We start from the raw sequence: 23307 nt of genomic DNA, 5'->3' as shown, positions 1-23307 counted from the left end.
GAGTATCACCCAAGTGTTAGTGCAATGGGAGAATTTATCAGCTCAAGATGCTACTTGGGAAGACAAGGACTTCATGTCAAACCAATTTCCAAAGTTAATCCTTGAGGTCAAGGATTTGGAGGAGTAGAGGGTATTGTCAGGACCCAAGTTAGTTAGGTTTAAATTGCTTAAGAAAAGTTGTTAAGGGCTGACCCTAGGTTATTGGCGCCCATTTGTTTGTTGAATTGTACGGTCATTGTTTGTACTTGTGCGAGTCACACGAGTGGTCTTGTGTGTATTCTTACACTCAGTTGAGCCGTAAGGATAGACATGAATAAAATTAAATCTAAGAAAACTTCTCCCTCTTTTTGTTCTTCTTCAATCCTTAGGAATTTATCCATTCTTGAGCTAATTTGTGAGGCTAGTCCTTACACACCAATGCTCCGAGAAACCAAAAACTTTAAGGTCATCTATCAGAAAAGGCCATCCAACCTTGTTAAAGGCCTTAACATATACAGTTTAAGATCCATGACACCCCATTTATCTTTCTTCCTCTTCGTTTTCATTATATGAACCAGTTCATGAACAATGATGGCATTGTCTTGAATATTCCTGTTAGGAACATATGCAGCCTGAAAAGGGCTAATCATATTACTCAGGAATGGTTTCATTCTATTTACAAATATCTTAAAAATGATTTTGTAGTTAGAGTTACAAAAGTAAATAGGTCTGAGCTCAGAAGGAATGGAAGAAGAATGATGTTTTAGATATAATCAAAGGGTAGAAGAGCTCACTGGTGAGAACCAACGGATCATAATTAAAATTAAGGTACAAAACATTGAACCCTAGAAAATTCAAAGAACAATGAAGAGAAATACGTCTTATGAGATGATGATTAGATCTACTAACTATGATTAACAACAGGCTATGAGAATGATAAAGAGGGTTCAGATTTAAAATCGAGAAAAAAATAGGGGAAGCTTTGATTTGCAGTACCTAATTGATATTCATCAACAAAGAGATGGTGATTTCCATCATTTGGTTTTCTTCCCCATCTTCAACATCATACATGTTCAAATCATGATCATCATAGATTGTAGTTTTGGTCTATGTATGTCCATCTCTACCGTTTCCAACGATGTTTTGGAGAGAGTTAGGGTTTGAAAAAGTGAACTGGGAGTTATCTTCTAGCAGGACAAAATTATCCTCACGAGCATCACCCCTACATCTTTTCTTTCTTGGGTCAAGCCCAGAATTCTCTGACACATCAACATATACGATCCCATCATCATTCACTTGTTACTCTGTGGTTTTCCTTCAACTCCTTGATTTTGTGGATATTTTGCGCGTAAAGATCAGCAATCTCTTATTATGTTAAACCGAAAATATAGATGTTCCATGCAATCTCCTCACATTTCTCTTTATCATGGGTTGAGCACAAAACAGTGGGGGCATATTTTTCTTGGTTGCTTTTCGAAATGGTGTCTTACCCATACTTTCTGTTTAACAGCAATTAGCAGCCAAGTGCCCTTTCTTAAGTGGTTTTTGAGATCTACTTTAATTTTTGCAGTTACAACCCTTCCTCTGATAGAGCAACCTCGCTTTCCTTCAACTAAAACTTTCCTACCGATGTCATGACATATTTTTCAATGATTCTATTATTTAAATGTTCCAAGTAGAGGTTTTGCATGAGTATTGATCGACTTGATGAGTGAACTTGTAATCCTCAATCGGAGTAGTAGTGAAATATTGTTGTAACACAACCAGATGCTCCGCAATGATCCAAGGCACCTGTTCAATGCAGACTGCATGTCTTCATGACATTTGGACTTGAATACATATAGGTTATGTCCCATGGTATTAATTCCTACTTTGAAGATCAACAAACACTTCTTTTGTTTTACCAAACATATAGATGTTCCATGCAATCTCCTCGCATTTATCTTCATCATGGTCGGGCACAAAACAGTGGGAGCATATTTTCCCTGGTTGAATTTTGAAATGGTATCTTATCCATAATTTCTGTTTAGCAGCAGTTCGCAGCCAAATGTCTCTTTTAAGTGGTTTTATGAGATCTACTTCAATTTTTGTAGTTACAACCCTTCCTCTGATAGAGCAGCCTCGTTTTCCTTCTTCTGAAACTTATGTACCAATGTCCTGGCGTGTACATTTTTAAACGATTCCATTATCTAAATGTTCCAAGAAGAGACTTTTCATAAGTATCAAGAAGACTTGATGAGTGAACTTGTAATCCTCAATCGGAATAGTAGTGAAGTATGCTCCGCAATAGTCCAAGCCATATGTTCCAATACAGATTGCATATCTCCAGGACATTTGAACTTGAATACATATAGGTTATTTCCCATGGTATTAACTCCTACTTTACAATACCTCCTCCATATAATGTTAACATCTCTTTGGATTCCGTTAAACTTCATCTTTTGCAATGATTTTCCTATCAGACAATTACTCCACTTAGTTGCAGCTTCATTTTTTTTTTATAGAGATTAAATTTCATCTGGAAATCTTCATTTGGTCTGACCCCTGGAGACTTGTTTCTTTCATTCTCTTAGTGAGAGCAACCATTTGTAATCTAGAATTTTGGGACATCTTTGAACTCTAAAGAATACAACCGCTTTTAGAAAAGTGAAAAAAACTTTTAGAAAATGTATGATAGGAAGATAGTATTCTAGGAACTTTTAAACATGTCCATAACATGTTATGGAAAAACATTACTGTTTTTAGATGAGTATCAACGAAACCACCACTGCTCCGAAGAATTCATCGATTTAAAAAACTGAGTTGAAACCGTTTTTCGCCGATCCTCAGAGCTCCCAAATGTTGTTGCCAATAGTCAGTTAAAAGTAAATCAACATACAATTAATGTGTATAACTTACATACAACTCTTCATCACAAAGGCATTCCAAAAATAAACGCCAGGACTCCAAACAAAAAGAGGTGCCCTTTACAGGAAAAAAAAAAGTAGCCCATTTCCAAATCCACACGCCTACATATCTTAATAGATTGATTTTATTTACACTGGATCGTTGTTAATAGAAGAAGCATTAGACAACAGCTGAAACCATATTTCCCTTGAGTATCTTAGACTGCACAATCCCTTTGTACAATGCACGTCTATTCTCTGGAATTTTATCTTCATCAGGGACGTTTATCATTTGGCTGCATTGACTATTGCACAGAGAACTTGATCGATCCATGTTCAATCTAGATCGCTGCTTTCGATATTCTTTATTATTGGATGATGGCTCGATTACATCATCCGCAAAATGGACTTTCTTCTTTTGTTGAACTTTACCTACACCTGTTAAAAAATTAACATAAACTATCTTTAGAAGAAGAAAAAAACTCATCATCCTTCAATAGATTCATGAGGCATGAATCTCGCAATTTTCCTACCTACTACGACTTTAAAAAACTCATGAATATTTTTTTTTGTTTTTTAAATTAAACCAAGATTTGATCATCCATTGTTTTGTTGCCCTTGATTCAACAAACATTATGATTATGATGAAACTAACCTCTAAGATCAAAAGAACGTCAACATTCTCAAGAAAACAAAAAATTGTTGGACTGATAACAGGAAGGGGTTGATAGAATTAAACTTACCAGCAGCAGTTCCTAATTCTAATTCAACTTTTTTCATGAAATCAGAGAGAAGACGCTTATGAGCTTGCAGAGCAACAAGAACCACGCTTCCTGACACAGCAAAAACCGTCATGAATCCTACCGAATTCTCCATTTTTCTTGGGTTCCTCTGATCGCTTAATAAAAATATGATGATATCTTTGTATTTCTCCCCGGAAGGCTTGGAATGGTATTGCAATCAATAGATGAAATCAAAGAAGAAGTAATAATTTTTATTATGATTATGAAGGGTTGCGATGAAATCCATATCAGGCTCGATCACAAAACAGAAAAAACAAAAAAAAAAACGAAATAAAGAAGGTGAGTAATACGGAAAGAAAGCGAGAGGAAAAGAAAAAGAAGAATTTAAGAAGAGTGAACAAAGGATTAATCCGAATAATAATACAAAATGGAATCGAGTGAATGATTTATTGAGAATTAACGTTGGAAAGAATAGAACAATATATATAGGACTAAAACCTAACATTCATTGACTTTGTTTAGGATTTTTCTTCCATTGAAAACCCTTCCACCATTTTAAACCCTTGAAAGGCCAAAACCATTTAAAACTAAAATTATTGTGGTACTTTTCCGTTTCCCTCTTCCAAACAGAATTGTTAAAATTACGTCACTCTGACTATTTTACCCTTTCGATTCTAGAGTCATTATTGGTTCTTTGACCAAATCTTCTTTGTCGTTGACTTTTTTCTTTAATTAAGCAAATTAAACATGTCACTGACTTCAAGTTGAAGACGCGTGAAGTTGCTTTTGGGACGGAGATTACCAAGTAGACACGTTACTGGTCAACAATATAAATTGATTCCAAGGTCTAAATATATGGCCCTTCAAAAGTTGTTGCCGTAAGTTTTATCAATGACTTGCATTTTGGTTTCTGAAAAGCCATTAGAGTTTTGACTTTGGTGATTTAAAAGTGCCTGCATCATGCTTTGTAGACTAAAGTTTGATTAAGATTCAAGACGAATATATTTAGCTGTTGGAGACAAATAGCCAAATAGAGGATTAGCCATATAGTCAAATTTTACAAAGTACAAGATTAACATGATGAGAGGGACTATAATGTCCTTTTGGGTGACGGAAATTGAGGATTTAATAATAAAAAACAAATCCAGTTAAAATATTAAATGAATGACGTATGTGGTTGGTTGAGTTAGCCTTTAATTGGTGTTCTAGAAGCCGTTCCAACCAACCCTCATGACCAGCGTGTACTTAGGAGAGTGATGGAGAGACACAAGGAAAATTTGACTCGGACACGGCTTCGCTTTGGAGTCCAAAGAAACTGGACCCCTACCTTATTGTACGTCATGTGGTTTGCGCACCACGCAGACTATCCCCGTCCAACGTAGTTGGATATGGGGTAGCTTAGTGTCTAGAAGTTATGTTTATTGTTGTGAAAAGAAAGGGGACGGAATAGTAGAGATAACAAGAAGAGGGGAGTCTTATTCACATGTAGACGGACATTAAAGCCTCTATTTGCATGATAAAAGAAATTTTAATCTTAGATATAAAAGTATCTTGGTTAATTGATCTCGATTGGTAACACTTTTCCTAACGACCATTGTTGTTAAGTCATTATGAACATATCGAGAAAACTCAAAAGAGAAAAATCAGAAAATGCACGAATATATAGAGACTTAAAATATTATTGGACATGCGTATGCTGCCTCGTTAAAATCTTGATAAGGAAATTCCAGTGGGACAAAACCTTGACGAAGGAAAAAGAGTGTAACGTGATAAGTCCAGTAATGCACCTTCGATGATGGTGCTCTCTGTGATGAGTACTTCAGTTAAATCTTCGCTTGCAAATATTTGATTGGAGACTTTCCATTTTTGATGTACTAATTTCTTGAATGCAAAAGATTCCAATGCTTTGGTGAATAAATCTACCAGTTGAAGAAGTCATCTTTTGTGATGCATAATCGGTGAATCGGTATTGTCTACGAACAATACTCTTTCTAAGTCTACATTTTTATTCAACATATTGAGGATTTGTGTCATGGGTTTCTAGCTTCTTGAGATGATTCGCTGAAGTTTGTAGATATAGTTTCTTCAACAAAGTGTCAAGATATGAATGCATTACCATATATATGTGAACAAAAATTGTGTTTGTAATTAAACTTTATGTGGTTCAGAAAGACATTCAAATTCATAAGAGATGCTTATGTTTATCTGGTTTAATAAGATAACCTAGTTAATGGTAGGAATCCACCGAATAACCAAAATTGATAAAACTTCTTCTTGGACGACCACAATGTTGAATTAAATTGCCTCACTAAAACCTTTCCAGTAAAACCCAAGGGGAAAACATTTGGACAAAGGAAAAAGAGCACAATATCAACATTTGAATGAATACTCAACGTCAACGAGATGTTGTCTCGTTAAAACCTTGTCAGGAAAACCACATTGGACAACTCTTGAAATGAAGGAAAAATAGTACAACTTTTGACGTATCTAGTTATGCTAACTCAACTATATGAGTATTACACAAAACAAGTATCAGAATCATAACTAGAATCCAGCTACATCATAGATAAGTTTTATGCAAGCATAATATTGATACTGTAGATTTTTAAAATAATAATAATAATTAGAAAGGGGTTGGGGCGCAGCTGGTTGCTAGGCTTCCAACCAATTTTTTTTTGTAATCTTTCTTTTATTTTTATATATTACTTAGAACCGCCAAATAAATAGAAATAATAAAATATTTTTATTATCCAATAATAATAATAATAATAAATATGCTGCTAAAGCGTGGCTTTTAGTGTTTTTAAAGACTCCTTGAGAGACCTGTAAAGTTGATATCATCAACAAATTAATCCAGATTTTTGGTTTCGTACCAAATTTCTAAAAACACATAAAGGATTGTTAAACCTGATATAATCGAGTCAAGAGGATGCCTGAATATAATTTGAATCCTCTAAGGATTAAAATTTTGATATGTTCCGCGACCATATTAATCGTGTGAATGCACTATGAGTCCTTCAAGGACTAGCACACAAAATTCATCAAATAAGGTGAACAATTATTGAACCAGCTCTAGGATCCGAATAAAAATAAAACCATCAAATCGTTTTTACCAAGAACATACTTCTCATATAACGTATACTACACCAACATGTAATTAATAGGCTTGGAATTTGACACATAAATGCAAATAAATCTCCTATAATTTCATGACCTCAAGGGTATAACAAGATACTGATTTAGAATGAAATTGTGGATACATTCTTTATCAACAGAAAATTATATAAAGATCGACATAGTCAGTACAAAGACTAATGATATATCCTAACAAGCCGAGTGCACACCCTTTGATCTTTCTACCGTATTCCAACTACAAGTGGAACGGTCTCAAAATTTCGTAGATTATCAGTAGGAATAAAAATTAAAATTGCTCGATATCTTTCAAGAATGCAACTATTTTTCATTCACTGGTATTTGCAATTGGCTTAAACTTAACAATACTTCATCCCTCGAAGATCGATAGGGAAAACCACATCTAGTTGGATTATCATTTATTTTTAAGAAAAATAAAGAAATCATTATTGTCATCATTGAAGAGAAAATTGGTCTATTATAACCTGCATATGATTAGGCTTATGTATCTTAAGGATGATATTACACCTATGTTTCCAGATGAACCAAGCTACAATAGCATCTTTTTTGGCATAGTTTTATACATTAGATATAAATAGGTTTTCAATCCAATTCGAAATTTAAATAATATTAGTATAGACCCGCGTATGATTAACCCAAATCATACTGCAACAGATAAAGGACAATACGGGAACAAATACAGAGAATCTTTCACAAAAAAAATGTAATGGGGATTAACTTTGTGAGTGAACTTACAAAGAGTAATACAAAGAGGCAGAGCACTAGAGTATAATTTCCATAAAAACATTTGTATCCTGGGTTGACATATAGAACCTCAATTTTTCTTCCAAATAGGATTGTAGTCTCTCTAATCAGATGTGAAAAATCTATATACATGGTTAACAGATGAAGCATCATATTTAGTATATAACCACTTTAATTCATTAGATTACGCAAAAAGAACAAGAAGAATGAGAATTTAGTTGCAAATATTAGGGTTCAAATAAAAGTTTAGAATATCAGTATTCCATTCACCATCATTGGTTAGAAAATCAACCAATTCGGTAGGAGTTTTCTCCTCAATAACCAAAGGGTGTATAAGAAAATCAATGTCAAGAGTCTATTTCTCAGTCGTAATGTCAACATGGGAGTGAAGGAATATATCCCATATATGCAGTTATGTCTAAAAGTATTTATACCTTAGATCAACAATGAAATGAAGGCATCGATCATATATGCAGTTTTTACTAAGAATATCCATACCATTTCCTAATACCAGACCATATCCAAGAGACATCAGCCTTAATAGAGAAAAATAAATCTAATGTCGCATCCTAATTTTTATAGGTATAATTTCCATTATAGTCCTTCGTGATATTCAATGTGGTACTAGATGACCTTGAGTTCCTTGGGTCTTGGCCCATAATGCTACTTGTAGAATTGCCAAATATTATCCTTATTCCACGGAAATAAGGATATTACGTTCAACCACTTTCGCGTACCCTATTTACATGGTAAGCAGTCGAGCCTCAGCACCTGCATGTATTGTTCCATATCACCAAAGTATACATAATCCTTTACCACGCTGAATGTTTCCACCGATATAATGCTTTTTAGGGACTTCGATAACGTTGTTAAGATCCCTGGGTAGTTATAAGCGACCTAATTATCACTCTTAGTCCGGATGAAAAATTAAATCATGATTTTTCTTCTAGTAATAACAATATTTGCCAAAAACTTATAGATGTTGATATTTCTGAATTGGGTTTCAGTGGTGTTTACGGGTAAAAACAGTTTGCTGGATTTTGGCTAAAAAGTGGTGGAGTAGGCAAGTGCCCAATGAAGCAAATCGTTTAAACCTTTAAAAAATGTAATGCATGGGATTACTTTGAGTTCGAGAGACTAATCTTTAGGTGAAAAGACGAGGATACCCAAATACACCACAAAATTTTAAATATCAACCTATAAGTGCTATACCTTGTGTGCTTGTCTACGGACGAGGTCGAGTCAATACGACAACAAGATATTTACTTGACAATAGTTACAATAATAAAATCGATTGACAATTAGGATCAATGCCAAGTAATATGGATTAACAAGTGTGTTTACTTTATTATAATATAAAAAAATTATAATGCATAAGTAAAGTAAATAACACAACAACAGATTTTTTCGAGGAAACCGCAAATGCAGGAAAACCCTGGGACCTAATTCAGTTTTGAATACTCTAATAATTAATTCGCTATACAAAATTTAATGCCAACTTCGTGTAGTTGAGACCAAGTAGACTACCCCTAGCTACTTAATGTCCTCAGTATCCCTGCATCTTCGAACTTTTGGTCACACACATGAATCTAAAGACAAAAGTCAGTATCTCAAGTTGCTTTACTCCTTTTGATTGTATTCCAAATAACAAAGGAATAAATCTGTTCGGTAACCACTCTATTCAATCTTTGGTAAAATATATGCTTGAGTTGTTGACAAAGTCTCTTCCGTTTAACCTAATAAACTCCTTTGTCGGGTATGATCAATCCAAATCTGAAAGTTCGTTTCTAGATTCACAACTATCAGATCGTAGAAAACCACCAAATGATAGTTTCCGATTGATACGACCATATGATCAAATTTATCAAAGATAAATCTAATATTAGTCGGATCCCAGTCGATCAAGGTGTGTGCACAAATTCACAAGATATGTAAACTAATAAGAAAATCTTCTTCGTCTTCAAATCTTCAATTTCCTTCTTAATAACCTGCACACCACAAACTTGAATCTTGTTGTGATCAATCACACACATAAATGAGTCTATTGATGATGGATTATCAAAAGATGTCTTTAGATCTACAAATAGTTCTAAAGATCCCGTCGATACTTTGATCTAGTTTAAGTGACCCTTATGTCAGAAAAGAAGGCTCTCAAGAAAAAACAAACCAGGTGCAATCAAAGTTTCAACAACCGTTAGTCAATTAAATCAATAATCAAAAACTAAAATAACAATGCAATTATTTAGTTTCCCACCAACGGTACTTGTAGAGCTTCTTGATCCACAAAAGTCTTTAAGCGAGCGGTCGTAAGAGATTTCGCCTAATTAGGGTACTTTCCTCTCCCGATAGATGGCTCCACCAAAAACAACACGAATGAAGTTTACCTGGCTCGTAGGATAGTTTGCAACAAATGTAAACTCAAATATTTATAGACCGAGGTTGTTTGGACAACAAGGAATCTAGTGGTGAGCAACCTAATATTCAGTTGTGGTCTACCACCTTTCTCTTATACTTAGGTTTGTTGGGCCTCATTTCATGTTGCGTAAAAAGATACATTAGAACACAAACATTTGCCACATATTGAAAATAATAAAAAGATGGTAGAATATTACCTCAAGCCAATTCTATTCACTTGCACATGCCTTAACCTTACCAGCATAAGCTTTTTTATAATTAAAAACCTTGTGCAAGTCATCAACCATACTGCAAAAATGAAATGTATGTCATAAGTTTACTTTTGACAAATGAAACAAATAAAAGAGACAACTGAAACATTTTAAGAAGTTACCTATTCAGATCAACCCTCAAGTGTATTCCTACTGCAACTGCATGGACACATGGAATGCCAGTGATATCCAAACACAACAGCTACATGAATTTTCAGTTACACTAACATCCCACCTACTTCCAGTCAAGCGGTTTTGGAACACCATTCAAACTCACTTTGTCTAACTAGTTTGTATTTATTCTTCTTGAACATTTTATTCTTCAAAATTCTCTCTGTCCTTGGCACCAATACCTCACCCTCACTCTCCCACTGCAAAGATTTCATCTCCCTCTCAGACATCCAACTGTTAAATGCTTCAGAAAAGTTATTTATTACATACTCATATTTAGAAGTCAAATCAAATGTTGACCTAGACCAAGTATGTGTCTCCATAATGTTAAACTAGTTATGTGCCTTATTGTTATCCTTTTACATTTGATCCATTGCTTTCTTGTGATCTACAACTCTATAAAATTTACTCCCCAAGCTACTCTTTTCATGTGTTTGCCTTTATGAGTCATATTAAAGTTATAAACATGTATCTATAGCAAAGCCTATGTCTAATTGTGGAAAAACTTGTTTTACTGATAGTATAAGGCATTTTTGTCAGTTTGAAATGAAAGTCAGTGGCCTAGGATGTGCGTTCAATCTATCTGCAGTGGTTTCCATAAATTTGATCCAATTTTCCTTATATTCTAAATCACAAATGTAAATGGCTAAGGGTTACACACCATTATTACCATCAAGTGTAACTGCTGAGAGCATGACACCACCACACTTTCCTCTAAGATGGAAACCATCTAAACAAACAAAAGATTTGCATCCATCTTGGAAGCTTGTCAGGTTTGAATCAAATGCAAGGCAACATGTCCTGAGGTCATTATCTGCATCAACAGTAACCATTCCTATATTTTTTGGATTTTTTGACACAATCTGCCTACACATTTCAGGTGAGAACTTATAATCATCTTTATATGAACCATACATCTTGCTTAGTGCATTTCCAAGAGCCTTCCAACACACTCAATACTTCACAGGCAGTCCATGCATGTCCATAATCTTATCCTTTATCTTCATTGGATTCAATTTATAACCCTCGTCTCTTGCATCTTGTTCTATTACTGAAGCAATCCCGGTAAAATTGGTCATTTTGTTCTTCTTGGACCAATCCCTGTTTTGACAAGTGTGTGTATGCACATACTTGGTGACCTTGATTGTGCCTCTATCATTTTGGCTGCAAACATTAACAACACATATTAGAAACACAAATATTGTGCATGTATAAAATGAGACAATAACATTTTGAAGGCATACACACATATTTAAGTTCACTTACAGATTCCCATTAAGTCTGAATGAACATTTTGGGTCTTCGCACATTCACCTTAACTTGTCCTTGTCATCCTTTGTCCTTTTAACTTCAAAAGAATTGGATATACAAAACCTTGTCACAAATGCCTTGTACTCTTTCATAGTTGGCCAAGTCATACCAATTGCAAATTCATCTGTCTCACATGTCCATGGCACATGGTCTTCACTTTCAACATCTGCATACATATCATCATACTTGTCTGTAACTTTCTTATATTCTCCATATCTATATGGCTCAACTGCCTCTTTTTCCTCTAAATCAGTTTCACAGTCAGATTCTTCATTTGGTTCAATGTCTGAACTAAGTGACTGACTATTGTGGTAATCATCTTCAATTGGTAAATCATCAATGTCATGATAATTCAGATTAGTTTCTCTCCGGAAGTACATACAACTCTTTTTCATCAAACTCTTCATCATTCTCTTCATCAAATTCAACAACATTTGATGACTACTTCTTGCTTGCAGGTTCCGATGTACTGTTATCATCCGCAATAGCTCTTTTATCTATGTGGTGTAAGTTTCTTACTAACCACTTTCTTTGAAGCACTGAAGTTCCTTCTAGTTGTATGTGGATGCTGACTCATTTGTTCATGCGGCTGCTGACTCATCTGCTCATGTGGTTGCTCATGCACTACCATATCATCATAGTCATCAATATCAACAGGTGATGGTCCTTCCCTTTGAGACTGTGTTGAGCGACCAATAACATCAACTCTAGACACCACTCGTGACACATATGGCTGAACATCTGCCCCCGCATCTTCATTTATAGGATCAACATTAATCATAAACGAATGTGCTTCAGGAGTTCCTTATTTTTGATCCGAATCAATCCAAAACCTCAACAAGTCTTGTTCATCATATATGTCCAATAAAAAACCACCATCCAAATATTGAAAGTAATCACGCCTCCCAAAACCATTCAACTTGTCTCCCATACCAGCAATAAGATCAATCATACTCAAACAGTCTCCATCAAATTTCTTATAGTGACACTCTCTGCCATTCATGTAATCAAAGAAGTGCAATCCCCCAAGTGGTTGGTCAGGTGGCCAATGTCCACCATAATGAATCACCAATTCTTTCAAACCATAATCTTTTCTAGCACTACAAACACACACAAAATGCAAAAATTCAGTTTCATTATCAAAACAATAACACCAAATGGAAATGGTGAATTCATCTGATAAAATCAACACACAAGTACAACATATTAGGAACTATCAACTCCAATTTTAAAAGATCGGTCCCATAACCACCATTTCTAACAATAATTGCAACACGGTACCAAGTATCACCAACACATATAATACTAAAAAATGAATTTTGTAAGTCCAATAACTAACTAAACAACAATGTAAAGTATACTAATGATAATAAGAGCACATAATCAACAGTAAAAATAAATAAAATGAAACCCCAATTTTTATGAAAACGGAATAACAACAAAACTTGACGAAAACTTCAAATCTACCATGATTATAACCATTATTAACTACCCAAGTAAAAAAAACTTAGAATTAAACAAACCTTGAACAAAATCGATAAAACCCCAACACATAATCGGAAGAAAAAACCTTACAACTTTTTATGATCATCTTCAAATCTATCATGATCATAACCATTATTAACAACCGAATAAACAAAAACCCAAAATCAAACAAACCCTAACATTGAATCGACTAAACCTTAACACAAAATCGAAAGAAAAAGACTTACTCCCTCCGTCCGGATTTAGTTGATAAAATTGATATTTTCGCCTAATTTTTTTCTTTTATCCACATAGTAATCAGTCCCTAATTTAGAAACTTGTGTTTGTGCCTACTAAGAACCATTAATTATCCAAATAATTATTCATTGCTAAGGATATTTGTGAAAAGAAAATTGTTCTCTATCTATTTCTTAATATCCATGTAAAATGCAATTTTATCAACTAAATCCGGACGGAGGGAGTATAACTTTTTAGGATCAGGGAATTGCATGTCAAAATCCTTATTCAAAATTCATTGTTCTTTCTTCAATCTTCTTCCCAATCTCTTTCTTTGACTAAGATTTGTAGACAGAAGGGGAAATGTCAAAGAAAACCCTCACTTTCTCTCTATCTGCCTCTCGAACCGTATGTGAAAGGGAAGAGATTAGTTTCAGTTTGTAACCAATCTCTCACTCCTCTTATCTAATCAGTTAGGTGAGATTGGGGTACGTATAACAAATTTAAACCCAAATCTAATATAAACCGTTTATTTTTAAAGGGTATTTTTGGATTTTTAATTTTCAGATATTTTTTTTGACATGCATGTGCGCTGCACGTGTTGTACTAAGCTAATTGAGCTAATCTATTACGACACATCCAAGTTAAAGAGGTTTTGACTATTATCAATTTAAAGGGGGGAATTAGCTATCTTTTTTGATGGGGAAATGCAAAATCTCCCGAAATGTTATTATGTTCCTAAAGAACAAAATAAAGTGACAAACATTCTCTCTAGAATAAGTAGAACTGAGAAGTTATCAAGAGAATGATCTGAAAATCTACCTAGTTGTATTAGAGCTCAGCTATTGTTAGGCATGGAAGTGATAATGTGGTATTTTTCTTTAATCCTTCTATTGATAAAGCAACAAATGCATCCGTGATAAGAAATTAGTGGCAACAAAGAATGACCATTTCAGAGTCTCATTATAATGGCGACATTTGCATGATCGTCCAGTTTGGATATACCTTATGAACCATAAGTTGTGTTGGCTAGTAGATTCTGCCAGACACCAGGCCAAAGCTTTGCCGGTTTCCATGTTTCTCTCATGAGAAACTTCTAAATAGAGATTCATTGAGCAGAGAAGAATTCCTCAACAACCATGATGCAACTAGGAAACAATTATTTGTATTGAATAAAAGCATAGAATGTTACCCACTGGATTATTCAGAAATTTAACATCTGAAGTTCATTTATTGTACAATTGAAGCAAAAGGGAAGTGTAGGATTACTGGATCCTTGGCACCAACTGATCTAGAGCAACCAGGAAGATTCATCAGCTGCACTGCATCCCTTCAACCATGTTTGATGTATGTGAACCCAACTATACCCATCTTTTCCACCATCCTGTTTTCAATCCCCAGAATCAAAAGCATTTCAAATAATTTCACCATTACAAATAGAGGGGGAAAAGAAAAGAAAAAGAAGTGAAGAAAAAAGGTCTAAATCCTACCTTTGCATTAAGCAAAACAGTGACAATAGAACTTGTTTGTCCTTCATCTGTAAGAAGTTTGCAGAGTTATTTACCAGAAGTAAGGGAAATTCTATTAAGTTAGATTTCACTTTTTTCAAGTCTGATTGAAATGTAAACTGGTGCTCAATGTAGTATCTACTTCGTTAACTGCATAAATCTTCACAACTAATAACAAATGTTTACCAAATAACGATTTCCCAAAAGCAACGTCAAGTGCAGCTTATATTAGTAGAAATAGAAAATTTTACCAGAGATTTCACACTTGTAGAACTTCACTAACCACGAGCCATGACCAACTTGAGCAGAGGAAACTCGATCTACAAAAACCCGGAACTGTTTTCCGTTTTTGTCTCCATAACAATTTCTCAACTCACTTGTACAGTCATAGAGAGAACGTATCACTCCAGAAGGATGAACTAAGAATCCAGATGGGTGCTATCAGAGAACGTTAAACAATTAATATCAAATAACCGGATGTACCATAAAAAGAAAACAATCCTACATGTGAAAAAAGGATAACAAAATGAACTGATGTCTATATTGGACGTACCAAAATATCTTCCAGGTTCTGAATGCCCTGCTCAAAGTTAACAATTTCTGCACGCCTCCATCGCTCATAGAACAAATAGAACTTTACTATCTCAAAACCAGGTTGGGCATTCTCAAGACTGCATTTTGAGAAGTCCGTAATATCTCTTGGAGATATGTTTGGACCTAGCTTAAAATGACCAATGGTTTGAATGATTCCAGCTGCGCACCTCTCAGTTGCATGGATTATATTAGGGTTGTTTTTCGCATTTTCTGCATGCCACTGTAAAAGTTCCTCCTGGGCATTACTGACCTGCATAACGAGCAATAATTGACAGAAAATTTACGCCCAGTAATGTCAAAGTTGTATGAATGGAAAGTTATAGTAAGGATAGCCAAATACTGACCATGCAACCATATACTTCTGGAATAGTAAAGAGTTCAGCATCATTGCCAGAATCACCACAAGCAAGAGTATTAGTTGGTTTTTTTCCTTCACTTGTTAATTTCTTAAGCAAATATGCAAGAGCCTGTCCTTTCCCAGCACCTTGTGGTAGAATATCCAGATCCACACCTCCACTATAAATTATTTTGACGTCTAGCTGGAAAACAAGAAAAAAGAAGAAACGAACAGCAAACCACATGAGAAGAGAGTCAAATTTCTAGCAATATAGTCTAGCGGGTATAAGAGTTTAAGATACTGTAGGAAAAACAAAAATGTCGGCAGAAACTAGAGTTTATTTTACCCCGCGTTTTGCAAGACGTTCTGAGAGTGCCTTGGTCACCTCCTGAGCCTTAGCCTTATCAACATAAAAGCTAACCTTGTGTGCCCGCTGCTCAGTCTCTGCCTGCATTAAACTCAAAGTCAAATTACATATAAACACTAAAACCCCATCACAAGAAAATGGCCGAACTGGCTCAACTACTTACCTGGTAAAACGCAAATAAAGAAAGAAAACAAGATAAAATGTATTAACCAGAACCTCCCATGCCGCACCTGTAATTTCAGTTCAGGGAACTTGGATGTTTCTTCTCTAACAACATCTTTATCCCACTTTTGATTCAGAAACTGTTCCCAACCATTGTCTGGCACCATTGCATCACCATATGTTATTTCTGTTCCAACAGACATTATCGTTATGTCTGGGTTTAACATAGGTTTCTCTTTTCTCAGTTCCTTATAAAGTGTAGGTGAACGCCCAGTTGAAAAAACTAGCAATGAATCATGACGGTAATTCGCTTCCCACAGCGCATTGAACCTAAGCAATGAGATATTTTCCTTGTCATGGTGATCAACCTAGAAGAGGGGAAAAAAAAACACAAGATTAAAATGCATAAAATCACTACTTGTACACAAGAATAATAATTGAATTTAATGAGTTGGAAACCTACCATTGTATGATCAAGATCCGAAACTATCATAAGACGTGCTGGACTACTAAGTCTATCCATGGTCACCAAATCCTGCAATTCACACTCCAAATCTCAAAAACGATACAAAATTTTCACTACTCTATTAGCCCTTTCCTAAATAGTCTCAATTAAAGAACAAAATTAATTCAGAAATGAAAATCAAAATCACACAAGAAATTAACAATTCCAATTGCGATTGCGATAACAATATACTAAAATCTCCAGAGAAACTCAACATAAGAACGAGCTAACTTACCAGATAAATGAGATCTTAGCGCTAAACACTAATTTCTAATCCAAATTTGGGGGATTAGGGTTTGTCCGATCTTGATAAGCGTTTTAGTCTCTCTTTCTCTCTCTCTCTCACGTTTTAATAAAAATGGAAATAAAAAAAGAACACTTTGAGCCTCCCGAATTCGATCCAAATTCGTTGGCGCTTCTTTTGCAATCCCCAATGCTATAGATGATAGTAGACTGACACTTGGTTTAATCCGTAAATCGTAACCGTTGAATTTTGATGACTCATGATCTAATAGTAGGTAATCTTTTTGTGCCACCGGTGGTTCATGTGCTGTGGCGGGGGCCGCAGTATCAAGATTCTCGGCCGTTCGTTTCAGGTTACAAAATGGGAACTTGGAAAAGATTTGGTGTGGATGTGATTTTTTTTGTTTGGCTTTGGCAAGATATTTTGTATGGCGACAATAAGAATGGGGATTGCAAGATATTATTCCCCATCATAGAGAAGGGAACCAAAGCATATGCCATATGCTAACTTTAGCTATTCCATTTTGCTAAACTTTAACCATTACCGGACATTGTAAAATTTTGATGCTAAACTTTAACTAGGTTGATTTTGCTGCATAACCAACTCAAAGACATAACCCAAATCAAGCTTGAAAATTCTCAGTCCATAATAAAAGATGAACAATCGTGTATGCATTAGTCATGAAAGAAGAAACCTTTAAGAACTATAGTGTTATTGTCATGCAAACTAATGAAATGATTCATATTTCATAAACTTGAGTTCTGGTACATTTCAGCATACATGTTTTCATACTCCAGTTTCGAACCAAACCAAGTATATGTTCTTGTCATGTGATACAGATATATAAAGATGACTGATGACAAGAAATGCAAGTGCACCCAAATAAAACGTTGTTCTAGCCACCACTAATTGGAGGAATGATGGCCAGTTCATCTTTGTCATTAACAACTGCAGACTCGGGAGCGTACTCTAAATTAAGAGCAAGGACCATGCACTCGCGAATTTCTTCTAATCGAGGGTGCTTGGTGAAGATTTTACTTAGACAGTCTTGAGCTGTACTTCCGGATGGAACTTGTAGCATCATTTCGGACACGCCGCCAGCTAAATCTCGAGCTCTTGCAAAGAACAAAACCTTTATTTCAACATCTGCACCTTTTTTATTCTCTTCATCCATAGTTGGAAACCCTTGCCTGCCCAGATAATAACAATTCCACTTGCACAACAAAATTGGCAACAATCTAGATCCTGTCAAAAAATAAATAAATCATGACAACCCTTTGGTTCAAGCTTCTCTAGCAAAATGCCAGTAGTGTAGGTGTAGGTGAAATCTTCCAACTGAAACCTTTGAAGCTTAAAGCAATACTTCTTACGATGCTTATTAGATTTATTACTTAAAGAAGTGAAGAAAAAATGGGTTGTGTGTGACAGAATCTGAGATGCATTGGCTACTTACTGGTAAACTTAATCAGAGGGAATGAATATCTACTTCACAAAATGAAGCAACCAAAGCGTAATAATTAATACAGGTTAAGAAAATAAAAATGGGACAAGGTTTACTCAAAAACTCTACAACCAATACACTTCTGAATCTACGAAGACTTGCAGAAAATCTAATCCGCTCCATTTTGGATTCCTATTAGGATTAACTATTTTGGATTCCTATTCTTATTTGTTGTGTCTCTTTTCCTATTGTTCGTGATCTAACTCTGCGTATCGAAAGTACAGTGATTGCTCTTCACTTCAAAATTTCAATTATAGTTCCAAAACAAAATCAGTCCAATGGATATAATCCTATGCCCTACAAAAGTTGAAAAGAAAAAGGAAGTCATAAGCTAACATTTAACCATCTTTTAACTGGAAGAAGGTAAAGTTTATCAGCACCTTCAATTTGATGTGGAATTGAACTTTAAAGTGATGAAAACCCCAAGGAACAGGATAACTTTAAGAGATTTATAACCCAAGTATTGAAAGATTGCAACCCACTGAAAACAAAACAAAAATCTGAATCCACTATCAAATGGATAACATATAACCCATCCACAGACGACTGAAATCTAGGGATTGATCGAGATGATATAGAATTATATAACCCTATCTATCAGATAGTAATTTAAACAAGACGAGAGCAAATAAACAAAAGAGAGATCCATAATTAAGAAAAAGGATACTCTTGAGAGTTTGTAATTATTACCTGAGAAGTGATTAAGATTATCTTATTAGAATTGGATTTACACCATCCACAGCAAACCAAGATGGTCTTCCTCGAACAGTCAAACTCAAAATCGCCTAGTATAACTATAACCTACAGTCAACGAATACAGATATAAAAGTCCTACTAAAATGTCTAAGAGCACTCGCTAATTTAATCGTGACACCCAACATGAGTGTGATGGAAGTGTAAGAAACGGCTGTTCACCCTTGTGACTTGTCTGATCAGTTTGGATTAAAACAACAAGAAGAACATGTACTGATATGAAAATATGAATTATGGATGCCCTCGATCAATAATTGCAAAACAACGGCGTCCAGATACATGAATATAGAAAACAATATATAAATATCAAAATTGTTTCTAAAACGAAATCCCAATTCAAAATTTCCCAACACAACTCTCTTTCACCCACTGTATCAAGTTTTTAGGGGACTGGTTCTCGATGAACTGTTCAGAAAGAGAACTTGAATGCGCCCACTTTAGAATCAGTGACTGACTCCCAGAAGGTGGGTTTCTTCTTTTCAGCCATTTTCTCTGCAGCTTTCAACTCCAGATCCTTAATAGTTCCAGGGAAAGCAGCTTCAATAGCACCCTTGAACTTATCGTACAAATTAACTCTGTCTGTTGTTCCTGAAACTAACTCACTTGCGTTTGGCCTCTTTAGAAAGTCCAAAACATTCAATAAGTTACTCCTGCAAAGAGATGGGTACACATCAGTTGTAAATATACAGGAATTGTATATATAACATATAGAGAAAGAAGAAAACTAGAAAAGTACAAATCCAAGAATAGTTGAAGCAGCAGAAATGTTCACTGTGGAACCTGGAAATCCATAAACATGAGAAATTCATAGCTGACTAATGCAGTAACTCCATCTCAAAAAATCCTACTCTAGACTGAAGCAATCAGATCCTTCGTTTCGTTATGTTTTGCATACTCCACAAACGACATATCTACCGCCTTGCACATATAATTGAATGTTTTATGATACATGAACCGACAGTTTTACTGCTAGACAAAAGATTGGACAGGATAATAAGCAATGTGGCATCTATGACTTTATCGCTTGTCATACATTTTCATATTAATGGAGCAGGTCCTCAATATTTGAAAGTTGTGCGTCATTTGGAACATCAAGATAGAATTTTTGTTCCAACTACGAAACACAATACATACCATCAGTTTTTTTTAGTTTGAACTATAGCTAATGAAACAATGAAAAACAGGTGACAGTTTGTTTAGCTTTCCTTAGAACTCCAAGGAATGTCGAAGACCCTAAAATGTAAATCTATAGATTCAGTACCACTAAATTGTAAAAAAACAATATCTGCTGCTATAGTTTTGTGTAATGGAAATGGACTTCTCAAGGTGGATAACCGACTCAAAATAGTACAAATGGAAGTCCTGCCTCATTTGTAAGACTGTAAGTACGAGAGTCGAGAGCTAAAACTCTCCTTAGTTTACCCATGAGTTGTGTAAATCAGTAGGGTTAAAGAGTGAGAGTGGTGTGTGAACGAGTTAGCCGTGCACAAGTGTTCTGACTTCTGTGAGCATGTCTAGAGATTGAGTACCAAGAAGAGATTCATTCTAGAAGACATTATTATTGACCCGATACTCTGAAAAATCTAGATTCACTCTCTGTTTTTAGAGCTTCTGCGCGAAAAATTATCAAGTGGTATCAGAGATCCTAAATATACTATAATAGTGAAATCTTTCATATCAGGATTCAAATCTTTGATTTGTTTTGTCTACTTCATAATCTATATTTTTATAGCCTTGCTTATATAGTCTAATTTTTATGATAAACCAGCAGTTCTTGCTGCTTGACATAAAACTGTAAAGGATAATTGGAGATGAGGCATTTATGACTATATGGCTTGTTATGAATAACGGAGCAGTTTCATGATACTGGAAATTTGTGCATCATTTGGACATATAAACAGAATTTTGAGTTTTGACAACAAAAACGATAAGAACTACTCAGATCTTTTGTGTCTGAACTCGGAACTAAAGCTAAGGGAAAGGTAACTCATGCGACAGTCTGAAACAGTTAAAAACAAATGACAGTCTCATATGGTTTCTATGAACTTCAAAGAACAAAGAAGTCTTTAAAATGTATATCTATAGATATACGGTCAATACCACTGAAGTTGTAGAGCAACAATACCTGCTGACATAGTTTTGTGTAATGGCAATTGACTCCTCAAGGTTGATGACAAGATGCCACCATCCGTTGGGCACGAATATCACTTCCCCAGCCTTACAAACACACTCCACTGGCCTTCTTTTCCAACTCTTAGTTTCTCTGTAAAAGTTCATGAACCACTCAATTATTGATACAGGACACGCAACCTCAGCCCCATCTGGACTAGGATGGACTCCTGGTGGAACCACTTCAGGTGGAAACAAGACCCATTTCTTAGAACCCTTAATCACAGCATTCCAAGCTGATGTAGAATTCGGGTCAATGTGGAACGAAGAACCTGATCCTGCTGGTCCAATAATAATCCATCTGTAGTCTGGTCTCTCCTTGCCCAAAACCGCAAACAAATCTTCTCTAAAATACTGCGGAACTTCATAATCAGAACCCATTACAGGAACTTTCTCAGCAAATTTTGGGTCAAACAAATACAAGGGGCGTTCCTCCCTCGCCCCATCCGAATACTTAAAATACTCGTCAAGCTTCAACTCTGCTGGTCCAACAGCGAACCGAACATCCCCACAAACCCGAATCAAATACTCCTTTTTCCATTTTTTTAAAGCAGGCCAATTCTCAATACAACCTTCCAATAACACTGGCTTATTTGGTTCCTCATAATTCAACACAAACTCCTCAACTGACATCCCACATTTCCTATCAATGTTATCCCTTTCAAGCCATTCAGGCTTCATTTCAAGACTAGCACATAACCAACTTTGAAAGAGATAATCAGAATAAAAGTCTCTTACTCTCAAACTTTCACAACCCTTCAAAATTGACATATCAAAGGATGGTTTCAATATAGAAACATAAGTAAGTTTCCAAGACTCATTAAATGAAAATCCATTAGTATTAGTATTATCTAGAACAAGATTTCTCCATAATGGTTCATAATTGGAAAATATATAAAATGATTTACTAACTGTTCCTAAAACACCTAAATCAGTACCATCTAAAAACCCTAAGATATCAAGAACAAGTTCATCAGTAAGTTTATATAACTTACCCAAGCCTGAATTTCTCGAGTTGTTTGAAGATGATGAACTCAGTAGGAAGTTACCTAAAGGCTGAACACCATAACTTTTTGAAGGTGCTGATCTTTTTAAGCTAAAACCTTCATCTCTCTCTTCCTCTACTTCTTCTTCTTCAACTTCTTCATATTGGGGTTTCTGAAAATTTTGATTCTGGGTTTTAATAAATTTTCCGATTTTGGTTTTCCTTTTCTTCTTCTTCTTCATGATTAATCGATCTAATAAGCTCCTCTTGCAGGTCAGCATCTCCTTCTCGAAGCTCAAAGTTTTGAGCACTAAAACCCTGAAGAGAGAAATAAGATGTTTATGTATCTCCTAGCCCTAGGATTCGGACCAAGATTTAAGAAATTAAAGGCCCGGGGTAACGTTTAGGTTATTGGGCCGGGTCAATCAGTCTGAACCTACAAATGAAGAACTCCAAGAAAAAAAGTGTGGTGCATGACGGGTGTGCCTGAGCCAAAACCCGAAGAGCTTCTTTGGATGCTACTCTAGAAGTTGCATATCTCAATGTTTTAGTACTCTGTCCACCGTTTCCTACTTCAATTCTATCGTTTCAACTATCGGAAAGAACCAATTTAAAACGCTTTTAACTTCTAGAAATAAAAAAATTAAAAGTGATTTAAGTACACAATTTTATAATGATTTCTAGAAGCAAAAATGTAAATTTTTTGTGAAACAAAAAAAAATTTCCGGCTTATGTTATCTAACAGGCTATAAGAAGCATCATAACATTATCCATCTTGTAGAAATTAACATTTAGTTCAAAATTTGATGGGCTTTAAGCTCTCCAACTC

General features: G+C 35.2%; 5 protein-coding genes across 5 annotated transcripts; all 5 read right to left on the bottom strand.

Moving 5' to 3' along the window:
* Window positions 1–2833: 2833 nt before the first annotated feature.
* LOC113308580 lies at window positions 2834–4146 on the bottom strand. The gene is made up of 2 exons (XM_026557044.1): window positions 3608–4146; window positions 2834–3302 (listed from the first exon to the last, which is right to left on the bottom strand). Exons 1-2 carry the CDS (start codon window positions 3738–3740, stop codon window positions 3046–3048), a joined length of 390 nt encoding a protein of 129 aa, XP_026412829.1. The 5' UTR covers window positions 3741–4146; the 3' UTR covers window positions 2834–3045.
* Window positions 4147–12180: 8034 nt separating this feature from the next.
* LOC113310688 lies at window positions 12181–14465 on the bottom strand. Its single transcript, XM_026559436.1, has 2 exons — window positions 14359–14465; window positions 12181–12752 (listed from the first exon to the last, which is right to left on the bottom strand). Exons 1-2 carry the CDS (start codon window positions 14463–14465, stop codon window positions 12458–12460), a joined length of 402 nt encoding a protein of 133 aa, XP_026415221.1. The 3' UTR covers window positions 12181–12457.
* Window positions 14466–14496: 31 nt separating this feature from the next.
* Window positions 14497–17240, bottom strand: LOC113310687 (sucrose-phosphatase 2-like). The gene is made up of 9 exons (XM_026559435.1): window positions 17062–17240; window positions 16785–16856; window positions 16390–16689; window positions 16139–16240; window positions 15800–15994; window positions 15415–15705; window positions 15113–15299; window positions 14844–14890; window positions 14497–14737 (listed from the first exon to the last, which is right to left on the bottom strand). Exons 2-9 carry the CDS (start codon window positions 16842–16844, stop codon window positions 14645–14647), a joined length of 1275 nt encoding a protein of 424 aa, XP_026415220.1. The 5' UTR covers window positions 16845–16856; window positions 17062–17240; the 3' UTR covers window positions 14497–14644.
* Window positions 17241–17781: 541 nt separating this feature from the next.
* On the bottom strand, window positions 17782–19381 carry LOC113310580 (molybdopterin synthase sulfur carrier subunit). The gene is made up of 3 exons (XM_026559306.1): window positions 19262–19381; window positions 18952–19052; window positions 17782–18315 (listed from the first exon to the last, which is right to left on the bottom strand). Exon 3 carries the CDS (start codon window positions 18242–18244, stop codon window positions 17966–17968), a length of 279 nt encoding a protein of 92 aa, XP_026415091.1. The 5' UTR covers window positions 18245–18315; window positions 18952–19052; window positions 19262–19381; the 3' UTR covers window positions 17782–17965.
* Window positions 19382–19538: 157 nt separating this feature from the next.
* Window positions 19539–22807, bottom strand: LOC113310579 (F-box protein At5g06550-like). Its single transcript, XM_026559305.1, has 2 exons — window positions 21450–22807; window positions 19539–19974 (listed from the first exon to the last, which is right to left on the bottom strand). Exons 1-2 carry the CDS (start codon window positions 22757–22759, stop codon window positions 19734–19736), a joined length of 1551 nt encoding a protein of 516 aa, XP_026415090.1. The 5' UTR covers window positions 22760–22807; the 3' UTR covers window positions 19539–19733.
* Window positions 22808–23307: the final 500 nt, after the last annotated feature.

The sequence above is a fragment of the Papaver somniferum genome, chromosome 9, assembly GCF_003573695.1.
Source record: "Papaver somniferum cultivar HN1 chromosome 9, ASM357369v1, whole genome shotgun sequence".
Classification (NCBI taxonomy): domain Eukaryota; kingdom Viridiplantae; phylum Streptophyta; class Magnoliopsida; order Ranunculales; family Papaveraceae; genus Papaver; species Papaver somniferum.
The sequence above is the reverse complement of the archived record's forward strand: the minus strand, read 5'-3'. Positions and strand labels throughout refer to the sequence as shown.